This window comes from Phasianus colchicus, chromosome Z (assembly GCF_987193195.1).
Source record: "Phasianus colchicus chromosome Z, bPhaCol1.hap1.1, whole genome shotgun sequence".
Lineage (NCBI taxonomy): Eukaryota > Metazoa > Chordata > Aves > Galliformes > Phasianidae > Phasianus > Phasianus colchicus.
This window is the reverse complement of record NC_143476.1, coordinates 54442894-54456956: the sequence shown is the minus strand read 5'-3', so window position 1 is coordinate 54456956 and position 14063 is coordinate 54442894. Positions and strand designations below refer to the sequence as shown.

Below are 14063 nucleotides of genomic sequence, written 5' to 3'. Positions count from 1 at the left end.
AGTCCAGGCCCAGAATACTGACCAGATCTCTCTGGTAAAGAAGTAAAGAAGATTCCCAGTGGAATGCTTACACTTCTATATTTGAAAGGCTGTGGTTACTTTTGTTTGGTTTTTGTTTTTTTGTTTTTTTTTTTTTAAGAACTTACTAGACATTTGCTAGAAATATAACACAGCAGAGGCAAGAAAGTCTAACGTAACAGGTGCCTCCCTAGACCTGCTATTTACAGAGAAGGACTGTTAGGAGATATGAATGACAGAAACAGTCTTTGGAACAGAGTAACCACAAAATGATAATGTTCTCAATTCCTTCTGAAATCAGGAGACTGGCAAAACTGCTACTTTGAACTTTCAGAGGGCAGACTTTGCACTCTTTAGAATAGAGGTTGGAAGAGTCTCTTCTGAGACAGCCCTAAAGGGCAAAAGGGGTCTAGGAAAAATGCATTAACGATAAAAGGAGGGCCAAGCAGAATCTTCATCCTTTATTAGATGCGGCAGGGAACATTAACAGTGAGGGCGAGGAAATGGCCTCAATGCCTTTTCTGCTTCTGCCTTTAAAAGTAAGACCAGCCCTCTGAGTTGGAAGACAGGGATCAGAACCAGAATAAACACCCCGTAATTCAAAAGGAAATGACTTGCTACTTACATGAACTATCACAAGTCATCCACACCATGGTGCTGAGGGAGTGAGCTGAAGTACTCTCTAAGTGCTCTTCCATCATTTATCAACAGTCCCGGTAAACCAAGGGAGGTCCCAGGTGACTGGAGATTTGCCAATGTTCCTCTCTACAGGAAGGGGTGGAAGGAATATCCAGGGAAGTACAGAACTCTCCATCTGACTTTGGTATTGGGGAAATCAAACAGTATGTTCAGAACAACTAGGAGAACAGTTCTAGAAAGCACGGGTTCATGAAAGGCAGGTCCTGCTTGACCAAACCCTTTTCCTTCTATCACCAAGTGATGCATATAGTGGATGAGGTAATGGCCTAAAGCTGCACCAGGAGAGGTTCAAGATGGATATTACAAACAAAAATATTATCTGAAAGAGTGGTCAAGCATTGGAACACATTGCACAGGTGGAGTCATCACTCCCAGAGGTTTCCAAGAAAAAGGGTAGATACGGCATTTAGGGACATGGTTTACTGGCCATGGTGGAGATGGTTTGATGTTTCGACTACATGAAGTCTTAGAAGTCTTCTCCAGCCTCAATGATTTCACAGTTCTATGATTCTAACAACCCAAATTGGGAGTAAATAAATATCAAGTATAAACTTCCATTGACAAAGGGAGAAAACAATAATTAATTGTTCATGCAAAAGAAGAAACATTATCCTACAAGGAAAACAGAATTCTGACATATTGTTTTGTATTCTGCTACCAACTACACAGTCCTCCTAGACTTGAGTGAAAGAAGCAGGTATCTCATATTCATATTCATTATTTCCTTTTTGGAGACTGAAGATAACATTCTCCCAATCGCAAAGGAGTTGTATATATACCTAAATGGTCCATCTCTACAATGCAAATAGCGTACAATATAAACAATCTGGCATGATAGTTTATCAACTGCCAGAATTTTCAATTAGTGTAAACATGTTGACCTCAGTAAACATCTTATTTTACATCAGCATAAATATTGTGTTCAGATAGAATGGAGACTGTAAGAATCCTGGAAAACAGCTGTCAGATACACACGAGAAATTCTAATTCATTGAGAGTGGCAAGATTAAAGCAGCAGAAAGTATTCAGTTGTTTTTGTGGGTTTTTTTTTGTTGTTGTTTTTGGTTTTGTTTTTTTTTTTGACCTGAACAGTAATGAGAAGTTTGTGACTTTGTAAAAAAAAAAAAAAAAAAAAAAAAAAAAAAAAAAAAAACCACAAGAATAATGCAAGCCGGAGAAAGGAAAATCTCTCCACATATAAGTTGTCAGTGAAAGCATGTTTTATTTGTATAACCACGAGCACAAATATGAAGAAAATAACAGGAATCAATTTACTGAGACCCAGTCCTTAAGAAACTAATAAAAATAAAAATTAAGCAGATACTTTAGAGAACAAAAGCTCTCTAAGACTTCAAATACTTCCAACTCTTATAATGATAATCAGTAAGTTCCAACTATATTTAGAAAATTAGATGAAAGATATTATAAGTGTTTCATAAATTAGCACCCTAAAATTTTGTCAAACACAGCATTTGACTTCAAGCAAGCTCACAGCATACCCAGTTACATGCAGTTGTAAGAAGGATCTTCCCTGTTACGAGAGCACAAAAAGCAGGGAAAAACAAAACACAAGAATTCGCAGAGTACTTCTAATCAATGTAATTAATACAAAATTCCAAAATATTACTACATTTTAAAATGACTAAGCGTTGCAGGACTGAGCTCCTAATATGTAGCAGAAGGTATAAAATTCATTGGTGTATACTAATAACATGGGCTATCATATTGTTTACCATTGATAAGCATTCACTTAAATTCCAGTTCAAAAATTGTTTATGTACACTATCTGCCAAACAGATTGGACAAAATGAGTATTTCAAGACAAGCAGACTTTTTTGTTTTACTTTTCTGCACAAAGTTCCACCATTCTAAATAAAAATTACATTATTTTACAGGTGTGTGTATGTTTTTCTAAATTTCATAATGAAAAATAGAAAAGCAGTCATCAAGAAAGATATTTGCTTCTTCTATATCTATCTGTCATTTCGTGTGGATATTACTGCGGTCTTATGCAGTAACACGAACACCAGCAAACACAAAACATATTATTTTACTTATAGCTTGAATTATTTTGTAATCTTGGATCAACAGTTTACTACTCTACACTAAGTTGTTTCCCATGCAATAGGCAAAGAAAAAAAAAAAAAGCTAAATAGCAAAAAAGCAAATTTAACTTTTCTGTAATATTTATATTGCTGTTATTCATTTTATGTTTCCTTATTTTCATGCATTATGGCCAGATCTTAAAGTATTAAGTGTTCAAGTTATGTTTTACATTAACATAAGTAAAAGTATAATGTATTTCACACAAAAAACTATTTTTATGCTGAACATTTCTCAAAACAGCACCTCCCGCTGTCAATGTCTATGCCCCATGAACAGCTGAGCTGAAATGCTACTGACAAGAACTAGGAGAGTATATAAATGATGAATTAGTCAGCTTTGTAGAAGTCAGGAATGCAGTTCAATAATGATACTATAGATATTGCTTTATTTATCTGAGAGATATGTATGTTACAAAGCCATATTTCATGAAGATATTTAACATGTATAATAAAGATCTTATGTAGACAAATACATGTCATAAACAATACAAAAGAAAATACAGTTTATCTTCTTGAATAATACGCTTGTAAATACAAGCACATTTTCATGGTAAATGTTAGTATATTAAGCTAATGTGCATCTTTATTCATTTAATCATTCTAGCAGCTATTTTACTTTGTTTATTAACTTTTGAACCAAGATTGAGCAAAACAAAAGCAGAGACCAAATTCAGAATAAATGTCAGATAAAATTTAACAGATGGAGTCTATTTCTTTAGACACCGAAATAAACTGAAAATCAACACACACTTTGCAGAACTGGTATTGTATGCAGAACTGTATACCTCAGACAAGAGATGATACTGCAAGTACACAATTTCTGATGCTTCTGGTTTACTACATGAGTCATGAAAGCAGCATAGAAGGAAATTATCAAATACATCTTTCAAATATGACTTTAATAACATAGGCTTAAACATAGGATGATTTGGACTCACTGATAAATAAAATTGTCTTGGCACATTTCTTTTTCATGTCACAAGGGACTCTAATATATGCCTTGCTTGACATCTTCCATGACTTCACATGGACATATCTTAGTGAGTAGGGGCACTTAATCCCATATCATCCTCATATGATTTCCTGGAAATAACCTGGTCTTAATTTAAAACTACATGCAATCCTGGTAATCACTGTAATCAACGTTAAGAAGCTCTTAATCTAAGCTTCCTCCTACCAGTTTCTTTTCACACCTTTGAAGATTAAAAAATAACTGCAACAGAGAATTCAGCAGGTCTGCTTCAGCTCTCCCACCTTGGATCATACTCACTGCAGTTGAGGTACTTAGTCTGACCTGAGGCGTCAACATAACAGCCACCATCCTCCAGAACACTGCATTCTGACATTTAAATATGAGTGTGGTATTTACATTAATGCATGTCTGACTGCATTACACAGTCCTATAAGGGGACAACTTAACCCTCCTAATGCTTCTAAAAAAGCAAATGGAAGTATATTTGAGTTTTGTGTGCTATATATGTTATACATTTTTCTACAGGCACATCTCACACACTGACATTTTAAGACCTTAATTAAGGTTGATTTATTTACAAATGGTATGTTTTCAACTCTCAGAAATGATGTATTTAATGTTTTATTTTTAAACACAATTAAAAAATAATATATAAATATATACATACTGCAAATGTAATACAGATAACAAATTCATTTAAGCCCATTTATGCACATTAGTGACACACCATGTGGCAGAAAGACTAGGACTACAAGAAGACCCCTTGGCGATTTATTTTATATTAAATCCCTAATGGCCTCTTCTCATCTTTGCAAAAATATGCACAAAAGTCCAGACTATGCAGCCATTGAAATGAATGGTTATTTATTTGCTAAACGAGAACCCTATGTTTAATGTTCCTTAGACATAAGGTAGTCTGCAAAAGTCGCATTCCTACAGCTCCATACATCATTTATTTTACATACCCTAACTTCTCACAACAGGCATCAGAAAAATATCTCTACACAGCATTGCTATTGTAAGTTACTGAGAATTTTGTTTCCAATTCCATTACTGGAAGATTAAATGTTAACATGTTTACTTGGGGCTTTCTTCTTGTTTTGTTTTTAGCATTAAAAACAAATTCATGTGCCAATTTGATGTCATTTAAAATATGTTTATATTTATACCATAAGAAAAAAAGTTCCCAAATGTGTAACTGTGGTCCAGTCATTACAGACAGACAAAAAAGGTTCAAACCTTCAAACAAGCATGTTGGAGATTCACATAACAACACGTAATAGCCTACCTATCACTTGTTTTATGTGCACCAGCTGAGTCTAAGATCCTTCTTGGTGCATCTTATGTGTACTCACAATTTTTTGCTATATACATACGAACTAGAACAAGCGAGCAGCTTAGTTGCATGTCAAACTACTATTAAAAAATAGTGTAAAAATCTCTGAGATCAGACTATCTATCTGCTGGGGAGCAGATACACTGTGCTTCCAAACATCCAAATTTCCTTGACCTTGGTGCTCTGATGGACAGTCGGCTGAACATGAGCCAGCAGTGTGCCCTGGTGGCCAAGAAGGCCAATGGCATCCTGGCTTGTAACAGGAATGGTGTAGCGAGCAGGACTAGGGAAGTCATCCTGCCGCTGTACTCGGCACTGGTGAGGCCTCACCTCGAGTACTGTGTTCAGTTTTGGGCACCTCAGTACAGAAAGGACATGGAGGTACTGGAGCAGGTCCAGAGAAGGGCAACGAGGCTAGTGAAGGGCTTGGAAAATCAGCCCTATGAGGAGCGGCTGAGGGAGCTGGGGCTGTTTAGACTGGGGAAGAGGAGGCTGAGGGGAGACCTTGTTACTTTCTTCCAGTACCTGAAAGGTGCTTACAGTGAGAGCAGGGTAGGTCTCTTCTCACTGGTGACAGGTGACAAGATGAAGGGAAATGGCCTCAAGTTGCGCCAAGGTAAGTTTAGGTTGGACATTTGGAAACACTTCTTTACAGAAAGGGTGGAATAGGAAACATTGGACTAGGCTCCCCAGGGAGGTGGTTGAGTCACCGTCGCTGGATGTGTTTAAGAGCCATTTGGATGTGTTTCTCAGAGATATGATTTAGCAGAGGGTTGTTAGAGTTAGGGTACCATGCTTAGGCTGCGGTTGGACTTGATGATCCTTGAGGTTCCTTCCAGCCTGAGTAATTCTATGATTCTATGTTCTCATAGGTTGCTCAGTCACTTTGAGTTTCTCTACAACATAATGCCACAAAGAGGAAACTAGATGCAGAGCCAGTACTCTTGGTACTATCCTCAATTTGTTTGGAATTAGTAGGTGGTATCAAATAGACTGTTTGCCCTACTATCAGTGGACTGCCTTAATTATCACTGGAGGAATTTGATTTTTCTATTGTCCAAAATTATTTCAAGTTCTGCAAGGAGATAAAATAAATTTTCATGAAACAGAAGATCAAGGACTCAGTCCACCAAACATGTTATTTAGCTTGAACTTCAGGAGCCATTTCAACTAAAGTGATCATGCATGAAACCTGAACTTTAGTCCACTGTAGCAGACTTACAAAAGCAGAAAATAGAGTTCAGTTTAAAAGTAAGCATTCATTTCTCAGGAAAAAAATTACTTTCACGGAAAGTCACATTGAGAAGATGTTTCTCATTTCCAAGAGCATTCCAGCAGAGAACAAGCAAAACATACTCTCAGGGTATAACATAATGTAATAGAAATTAACTACAATGCATGCATTGAATTTTGCTACAATATCCTATGAGTAATCATTATTATGACTTGGGGAAACTTTGTGATAAAGGGCAACAAAAATAACTGTAATACGGGCTTTGATGCTGTTTTTCCCCCTTACATTTAAAAAAAAAAAAATGCCACCATGCATATAAAACCCAGGTAGCACATACTCTGGCAGTCAGTCACTAGAGACAGAAGTCTGATTTCAACTTACAAACTTTAATGTTACACAAATCTTCAAAGACAAGATCCAAAAGTACTTATCTCAAAAAAAATGCAAAGCTTCACACAAATTCTCACTGAAATCTAAACACTTCCCTGCCTTCATGCTACCACTTCCTATTCCAGCAACACCTGAAAGCTTTTCCTTTCTCAGGACACTTAAACATCATCCAGCTAACAACTAGTAAACCAATAGTGAATGGATCTAAATCACACACTTTTGAATAACATCAGCACTGACATACACATAAAGCATTGAGTGCAATGCACTATTAGTTTCTGCATTCACATCTTTCTTCAAAAGAAGCTGTTGAGAATAGGAGTCGGCTTTAGTGTTCTACATGTGTGAATACTATTATGCGATAGCACTCAATAACTATATTACCTTACATTTGATTACTTATTAGTTACTATCATTTCCTGCCCTATAAAATACAGAGCCTAGAAAATATTGTCACAGGTAATACGAAATGTGTATCATAAGTAATAGAAACAGGGTTTACAGCAACATAACTAGCACAGACTTAAATTAATTTAGCCACATGGCACACTCATGAAAGAAAAGATTAACATTTTCAGCTAAAGACGGGAAACTGAGGAAACAAATGATTTATCTATCTACTTGAAGAAAGCATAAAACAGGGGGGGGAAACGTCTGTTTATGAGGCTGGATAGTGATAGGACAAGGGGGAATGGTTTTAAATTGAGACAGGGAAGGCTTAGGTTAGATATTAGGAGGAAGTTTTTTACACAGAGCGTGGTGACACACTGGAACAGACTGTGGAGATTGTGGATGCCCCATTCCTAGAGGCATTCAAGGCCAGGCTAGATGTGGCTCTGAGCAGCCTAGTCTAGTGACTGCCCAGACCCTGCACATAGCAGGGGGGTTGAAACTAAGATGATCATTGTGGTCCTTTTCTACCAAGGCCATTCTATGATTCTGTGATCTAACATAGGAAATCAGTGGCAAAGAAGGGAAATAGGAACAGGTTGCCCCTACTCTCAAGGCATTCAAGGCCAGGCTGGATGGGGCAACCTGGTTGAGTGGAGGTACCACTTGCCTATAGCAGGGGGTTGGATCTAGATAATCTTAAAGGTTCTCTCCAACCCAAACCATTCTATGATTCCAGGATTCTAGGATTCTGTGAAAGAAACTTACCTCCAGGCCAAGATCTGTCTAAAAAGTTCCATCCTCCCAAGAATTGAGTATTTTTTTTCAGAATTTACTCCCAACAAAAATCTGTAAACTTGCCAGAAATATTGCAAAATAAGAAGCCCACAAAATTATCTGATGATGTGCTACTGAGCACACATGTTAGGATATCAGACTTACTGATTTCTGACTGCCTTCTCTATAATGGAAAGTTGGCTGAAATCAGAGCTATAACACTTTCTTTTTTCATGATACATATCCAGATATCACACCAGGTGATGCATGCTTTTGAGCAGTTTACAATATAACCACAGAAACACTGTCTTTAGTTTTAGCAGTATCAGCTATACGATGAAACACTGAATCAAAGCAAATAAGTGAGTCGATAGAAAGCATTTTAATGAAAAACACTCTTACTTATCTGTTGATTTAGGAAATAATTTGACCTTGTGAAATTTCTAAAGAAACAAATCACATACACATATTCACCACCTGCAGCAAGTCTGAGCTTCACATTCCCTTAGTCAGGTAATGTCTGCAGAGCACTTTCAGGATGAATATAAAATCAGCATTGTAATTGCCAAAAGTCATTAAAATTTGAGAACTCTCAGATAGCAACCAAAATCTAAATGGAACACTGAACCGGACAGTTTTGTTTGTAATTCCCTTATGAATATCACGTTTCCAATACTAAGTGAAGTAATTAGCACAGAACGTTTTTGCAAGCCGCCCACTTTACCACAGTGAGACCATATCATCCTCAACAGCTAAAATAAATAAATAAATAAACAAACAAACAAACAAACAGTCTCATACTATCAAATACTGTAAATAAGAGAGTTCAGAAAATGCTTGAGCAAACTGCAGTAACGCAGAAAATGCAAACCAGACAATGAAATTAACAATCCTTTTTAGAACAAAGTATGAACTTATAAATGTCACAACTGAAAAAAAAAAAAAAAAAGTAGTAACTACACTGAAAAAAATAACACTTTAATATAATATTCACAGCAAAAGCTGGAGATAGCCAAAAATGCTAAGTAATGTTAAGTAATAATAATACCAAAGTTATGATTAGAATAATTCATCTTCAGTCAAACTCCGATCTTTTGCTCTTTTTACCTACAACGGAATCTACTTTTCTTCCCCAATAGCCACTAGATGCATCCACAGAAAGAAAACTGTGAAATTTCTACTGTTTGATCACCAGATAATACCACTCCTTGAATAAACTATGCTAGCATCAAACGTTACACAGTTGCTGAGAAGGGTCTGAAGACTGGCCTGCTTTTAGGACTGTGAAAACCTATTGTTGCTAAATTCAATTTGCCACAAGGAATAGTTTCATGTCATAATGACTCTGAACAGTAAAGATGGAGCTTGGATGTGTGGATAACAAGATCTGCACTCTACATAGTCTATGAAACAATTTAAATAAAAATAAACTATAATGCTAAATCTAGTTCCTAATTACTAGCCCAGTCTACATGCCATTCACTGAAACTGACAAAATAAAAAAGGAAGATTAAAAAAAAAAAAGAGGAAGAGTTCATTAAAGAATTTTATTCTACAATACCTTTTCCCCCCCTCACTCTTTACTCCTAACTTAAGCATAATTTTCATAAGCAAAATTATGGTTAGTAAAGCAGTCAAGATTTTGACCATGGTAAAGTCTGCTTGATGTGAAGAAATTACGAGATTCTATTTCGTTTCTTGATGAATTGATACAAGTACCATAGAAGCTGAAGAAAAAAAAGCAGAAATTTGTGGATTATTATTAGCTAGACTATACCAAAAACTTCTTCATCCATAGAAGCACCTTCCTTTGCAAGCCAAATACAGTAATACTTATATCTACTTCAGGTAGAGACATCCATAACACCAATTATCTTGACATAATTACACAAAACATATCACAGAAGTTTTCTATAAGAAGCTGCAAAATGTTTAAGACTGGCTGAGAAAGAAAACACAAGCAGCCTTTTCAGGCTATAAAAGGGACAATCGTTAAGAAAAATGTACAGTTTTCATCCAAAAGACAAAAATTCTATGGACTTCTTTGCTATCAAGGTCTTTTTTTTTTTTTTAAATCTGTCAAAATTTAGATATATATAGTCAGTCCATACATGTAGCAATGGACACAGTTCAGCACACAGTTTCAGGGTGTAAGGAACAGAAGGATACTCTCTCCTTTCAAAGAGCTGAGGAAATGCTAGACCAGATACATAAATTGTACAGCACAGCATAAGTGAAAAGTAGGACAAAACTCTACTGAAGTTTGACTAGAAACCTTCAGACTGCCCAAAGGCTGCAGTTTGCTGGTGCCATGGTGGTCTTACACACCATGGAATTAACTAATAGGAAGAAATAATCAGAAGCAAAAAATTGATAGATCACAAACAGCTGCTCTTTCAAAGTTAGTGAAAATTCTGCTCATATACAAGGAACATTATCTTAAAAAAATATGAGGTTCAAAATCTTTGTTAAAGATCTCTTTCCTTATGCATTAGGGCTATTTACCAACTGTGTTACTTAGGCTTTCTCTTACCTCTAGTGTCATGTGCACAGTGCTAATTGCTATCTTGATTTCTCCATCTGAAATCTCCTTGAGATCTTTCAGCATAACTTCCTCGATGCTTATGCCTGTGTCAGAAAAAAAAGAATTTCAATACATCCAGACACTCATAGCTGAACAGATACAGCAACATTAATTAAAAACACAGCTTGAACCTTAATCCTGTGACTTCTGTACTTCAGGACACTCTATCAGAATATTAATATTAAATGAATTCTAATAATTAAATGTTTAACATTTCCAGGTAATTTCTTTAAGAAAGGAACAGATTAAAAAAACAACAACAACAACAATCAATAAAAACACAGAAACAACAAAGGATGAAGAGTTCAATCTCCTGTAATGAAATGAAATTATGTGAAGATTCACATAATTTATAAATGAATTATTAAATGAATTTCAGTTATTGATAAAAGAATACAGAGACCATCCTTATGTCACTGGAAATACTTCTGGAATAATACCCTGAAAAGTGTGTGTGGAATCTTATGGTATCTGTAATATACAAAGCCATTCAATCTTTTCGGTTTTCTTTACAAATTGATATCACCGATGGATTTATGTTAATCAAACAGTAAATTTACTTCCTGGATATATGTGTACAATAAAAACAGAAGCTCACATTATCAGCAGAAAATAGAGAGTAAAACTACAAAGGAAAAACTGGAATTGCTTCAGAGCATAAGACACACAGATACAGTTAAGTATAATGTATTTAAAATCTGCATGACTAAGTTTCTTCAATGACAGATGTTTGACTTTAAGAGCTGCATAATAAATATGTCATATCTAGAAACACAGATGTAATATACCATCCAAAATACAAAGTAGCCATGTAGCTATACAAACAAAACAAAGAGCCACTTACTCCAGTGTAAAGTGGCAAACAAAATGTCCACAGACTTTAAAAGCTTTGCTAGTTAATATCCAAAATGAGTTTGCATGACTGATTTTTCAGAGGGGTCCAAATATCCACTTACAGCCAAAGAAATGAATCCTCTTGATACTGTTTCTGTATAAAGTCCAGGTACTGCATTACTATACTACTGTATAGAGTCCAAGTACTGCATTCAATCTACTGACAATCTGATGGCCATATATTATGAGTCTGTCCTTTTAAAAATATTTGTATTTACCCTATAGACTTACTGGTCCAGACCAGCTACAGACCACTGTGCCTTAAATAAGTGAATTAATAACTGAATTCATTAATTCAAGTCAACTAATAATATCTGCATGAAATCAGGATTTCTTTTTTTAATTTTATTTTATTTTGCCAATTTTTCCTAACACAATCTGAAATAGCAGGTATATAGGGTAGAACATTCAGCAGAAATCAGTGTCTTCAAAGGACTTCAGAAACTCATTCGCACTTTATAAATATAAATGCTATGACATACGCATGTCTGTACCTCATAATACCTAGCAAACAGTAGCTATGAAACTAATCCAAAAAAAAAAAAAAAAGGCTTCTTAACTAATGTCAGTAATAAACATCAGGAAACTATCCAAAAACTTATAGCCCTGAACTAATTTAGTCTGTGACCTCAATGAAAGAAAGAGGAATGGGAAAAGTATCTCAAGTTCTGTCCTTAACTACCATTTTAGACTGAATGTCTGAAATCAGGTGAGAGGATTCAGCAAATGAGCAGGCAGATAACAGTGAAAAAAACGATGCAAGTCTGCTGTAACTACCTGATATATCTTACAGAAAAGTATCTTAGTAGTTCAGTACTCACTCTTAGCTAACAACTTAGAAGCAGATGGCATTGAATGAAGATAGTAAAAAATGTGGGAGTTATTATATGAATTCAGCTTTTCAGAGAATAACTTCACAACCCTGTTATTAAATACTGTGTTGAAATATTTCAAATATTGATCACTGAAAATATGTCAAAATATCGTCAGTTATTTCTAGTACAAGTAAATGAAAGAATTACAGTTTTACCACTTCTTCTTTGGTCTCAGTCAAAGTCATTCCACTTGTACAGAGCCCTAGAAGTTGACAACTTGATACATTTGGGAAGGTTCACAAGATCCTCTCTTACTACAGGTAGGTAACTGCAACACAGTTCCTGGACATGGACTAAAATATTAATTATACCTTGAATCTGAGTCTCAATTAATCACAGAATAGGTTGGGTTGAAAGGGGCCTTAAAGGCTCTACAGGGGGATGTGGACAGGCTGGATCTATTGGCTGAGGTCATTTGTGTGAGATTCAACAAGACCAAGGTGTTGTGTCCTGCACTTCAGACATAACAACCCCATGCAATGCTAAAGGCATTGGGGAGTGGAAAGATGCAGTGAGGAAAAGGATCTGAACATGAACCAGCTGTGTGACCAGGTTGGCCACAAAGCCAAATGCAATCTGGCATATATCAGAAATACCGCAGTCAGAAGGACTAGTGATGTTATTGTCCCTCTGTACTGAGCACGGATGAGGCTGCACCATGAGTACTGTGATCAGTTTGGGGCCCCTCACTAAGAGAAAGACAGAGAGGTGCAGGAGAGATTCCACAGAAAGAGAACAAAGTCTGTGAAGGGTCTGTAATGGCTGATGGGACAGATATTATTTAATTTGGAGAAGAGGAGGCTCAGGGGGCACTGGAGGTGAAATGTGTAGATGGGGCATTTAGGAACGTGTCTAAGTGGGAATGGTGGTGATAAGCTGGCAGTTGGACTTAGATGATCTTAGTGCTTTTTTCCAAATTTAACAGATTCCACGATTCTTTGACAATCAGACTACGTAAAAATTCATTCTTCCTCTTGTTTATAAGCTCACTTTAAGTTCTGGAAGTCCGCAATTAAATCCCCCTAAAGCTTTCTCCAGACTGAACATCCCATCTCCCTCAGCATTTCTACACAGGAGTGTTACTCCAGCCCTCTGATCATCTTTATGGCTTCCTCTGGACAATTCTACATTTTCCTCATTTTGTGGGCCCCACAGCTGGATGCAGTACTCCAGATGGAGCTTCTGGACGGTAGAGCAGAAGGGAACAATCACCACCCTTGCCCTGCTGCCCATCCCTCTTTTAATGCAGCCCAGGATACAGATGGCCTTCCTGGTTTAAGGTGTGCACTGCCATCTTTTTATCCACCAGAACCTCCAAGTTTTTGTATCAAAAATGTGATTCAACAAAAATATTTGACTAGCTTATACTTGTAAAGAAAGTATGTGAAATAATTTTAGTGTTTACTTTATCTGTAAATCACAGAACAGTTGAGTTTGGAAGGGATCTCTGAAGGTCATCTGGTTCAAACCCTACAGGAAAACCTAGGACTGCCTATGGGTTCAGGCAGCTTCTGAAGATCTCCAAGGAGAAAATACCATAACCTCTCTGGGCAACTTGTGCCAGTGCTTGGTCATCCATAAAAGCAATTATTTAGAAGTTCTCTAGTTTCTCAAAATCTCTGAAATTACAATTCCATGATTAAAAATTTAAGCCATTTAACTTAAAATTAAATGTAACTATATGTAAAAGTCACTGAAAAGCATGCTGCTGCTTACAACACGTAATCAGCCAAATTACAAATAATTACAAATAAGTTTTGCTTAGGTTCACAAAATCTGTAAAATATC

General features: G+C 36.2%; 1 protein-coding gene across 7 annotated transcripts in view; it reads right to left on the bottom strand.

Annotated features, from left to right (window-relative positions):
• The window catches only part of PRUNE2 (prune homolog 2 with BCH domain), a 138406-nt gene that overhangs the window by 82122 nt on the left and 42221 nt on the right, over window positions 1–14063 (bottom strand). For all 7 annotated transcript variants that reach the window (XM_090130806.1, XM_090130807.1, XM_090130808.1 and 4 more), the window contains one exon: window positions 10456–10550. In XM_090130806.1, coding sequence (XP_089986932.1) covers window positions 10456–10550 — 95 coding nt within the window. The remainder of the gene's footprint in view (window positions 1–10455; window positions 10551–14063) is intronic.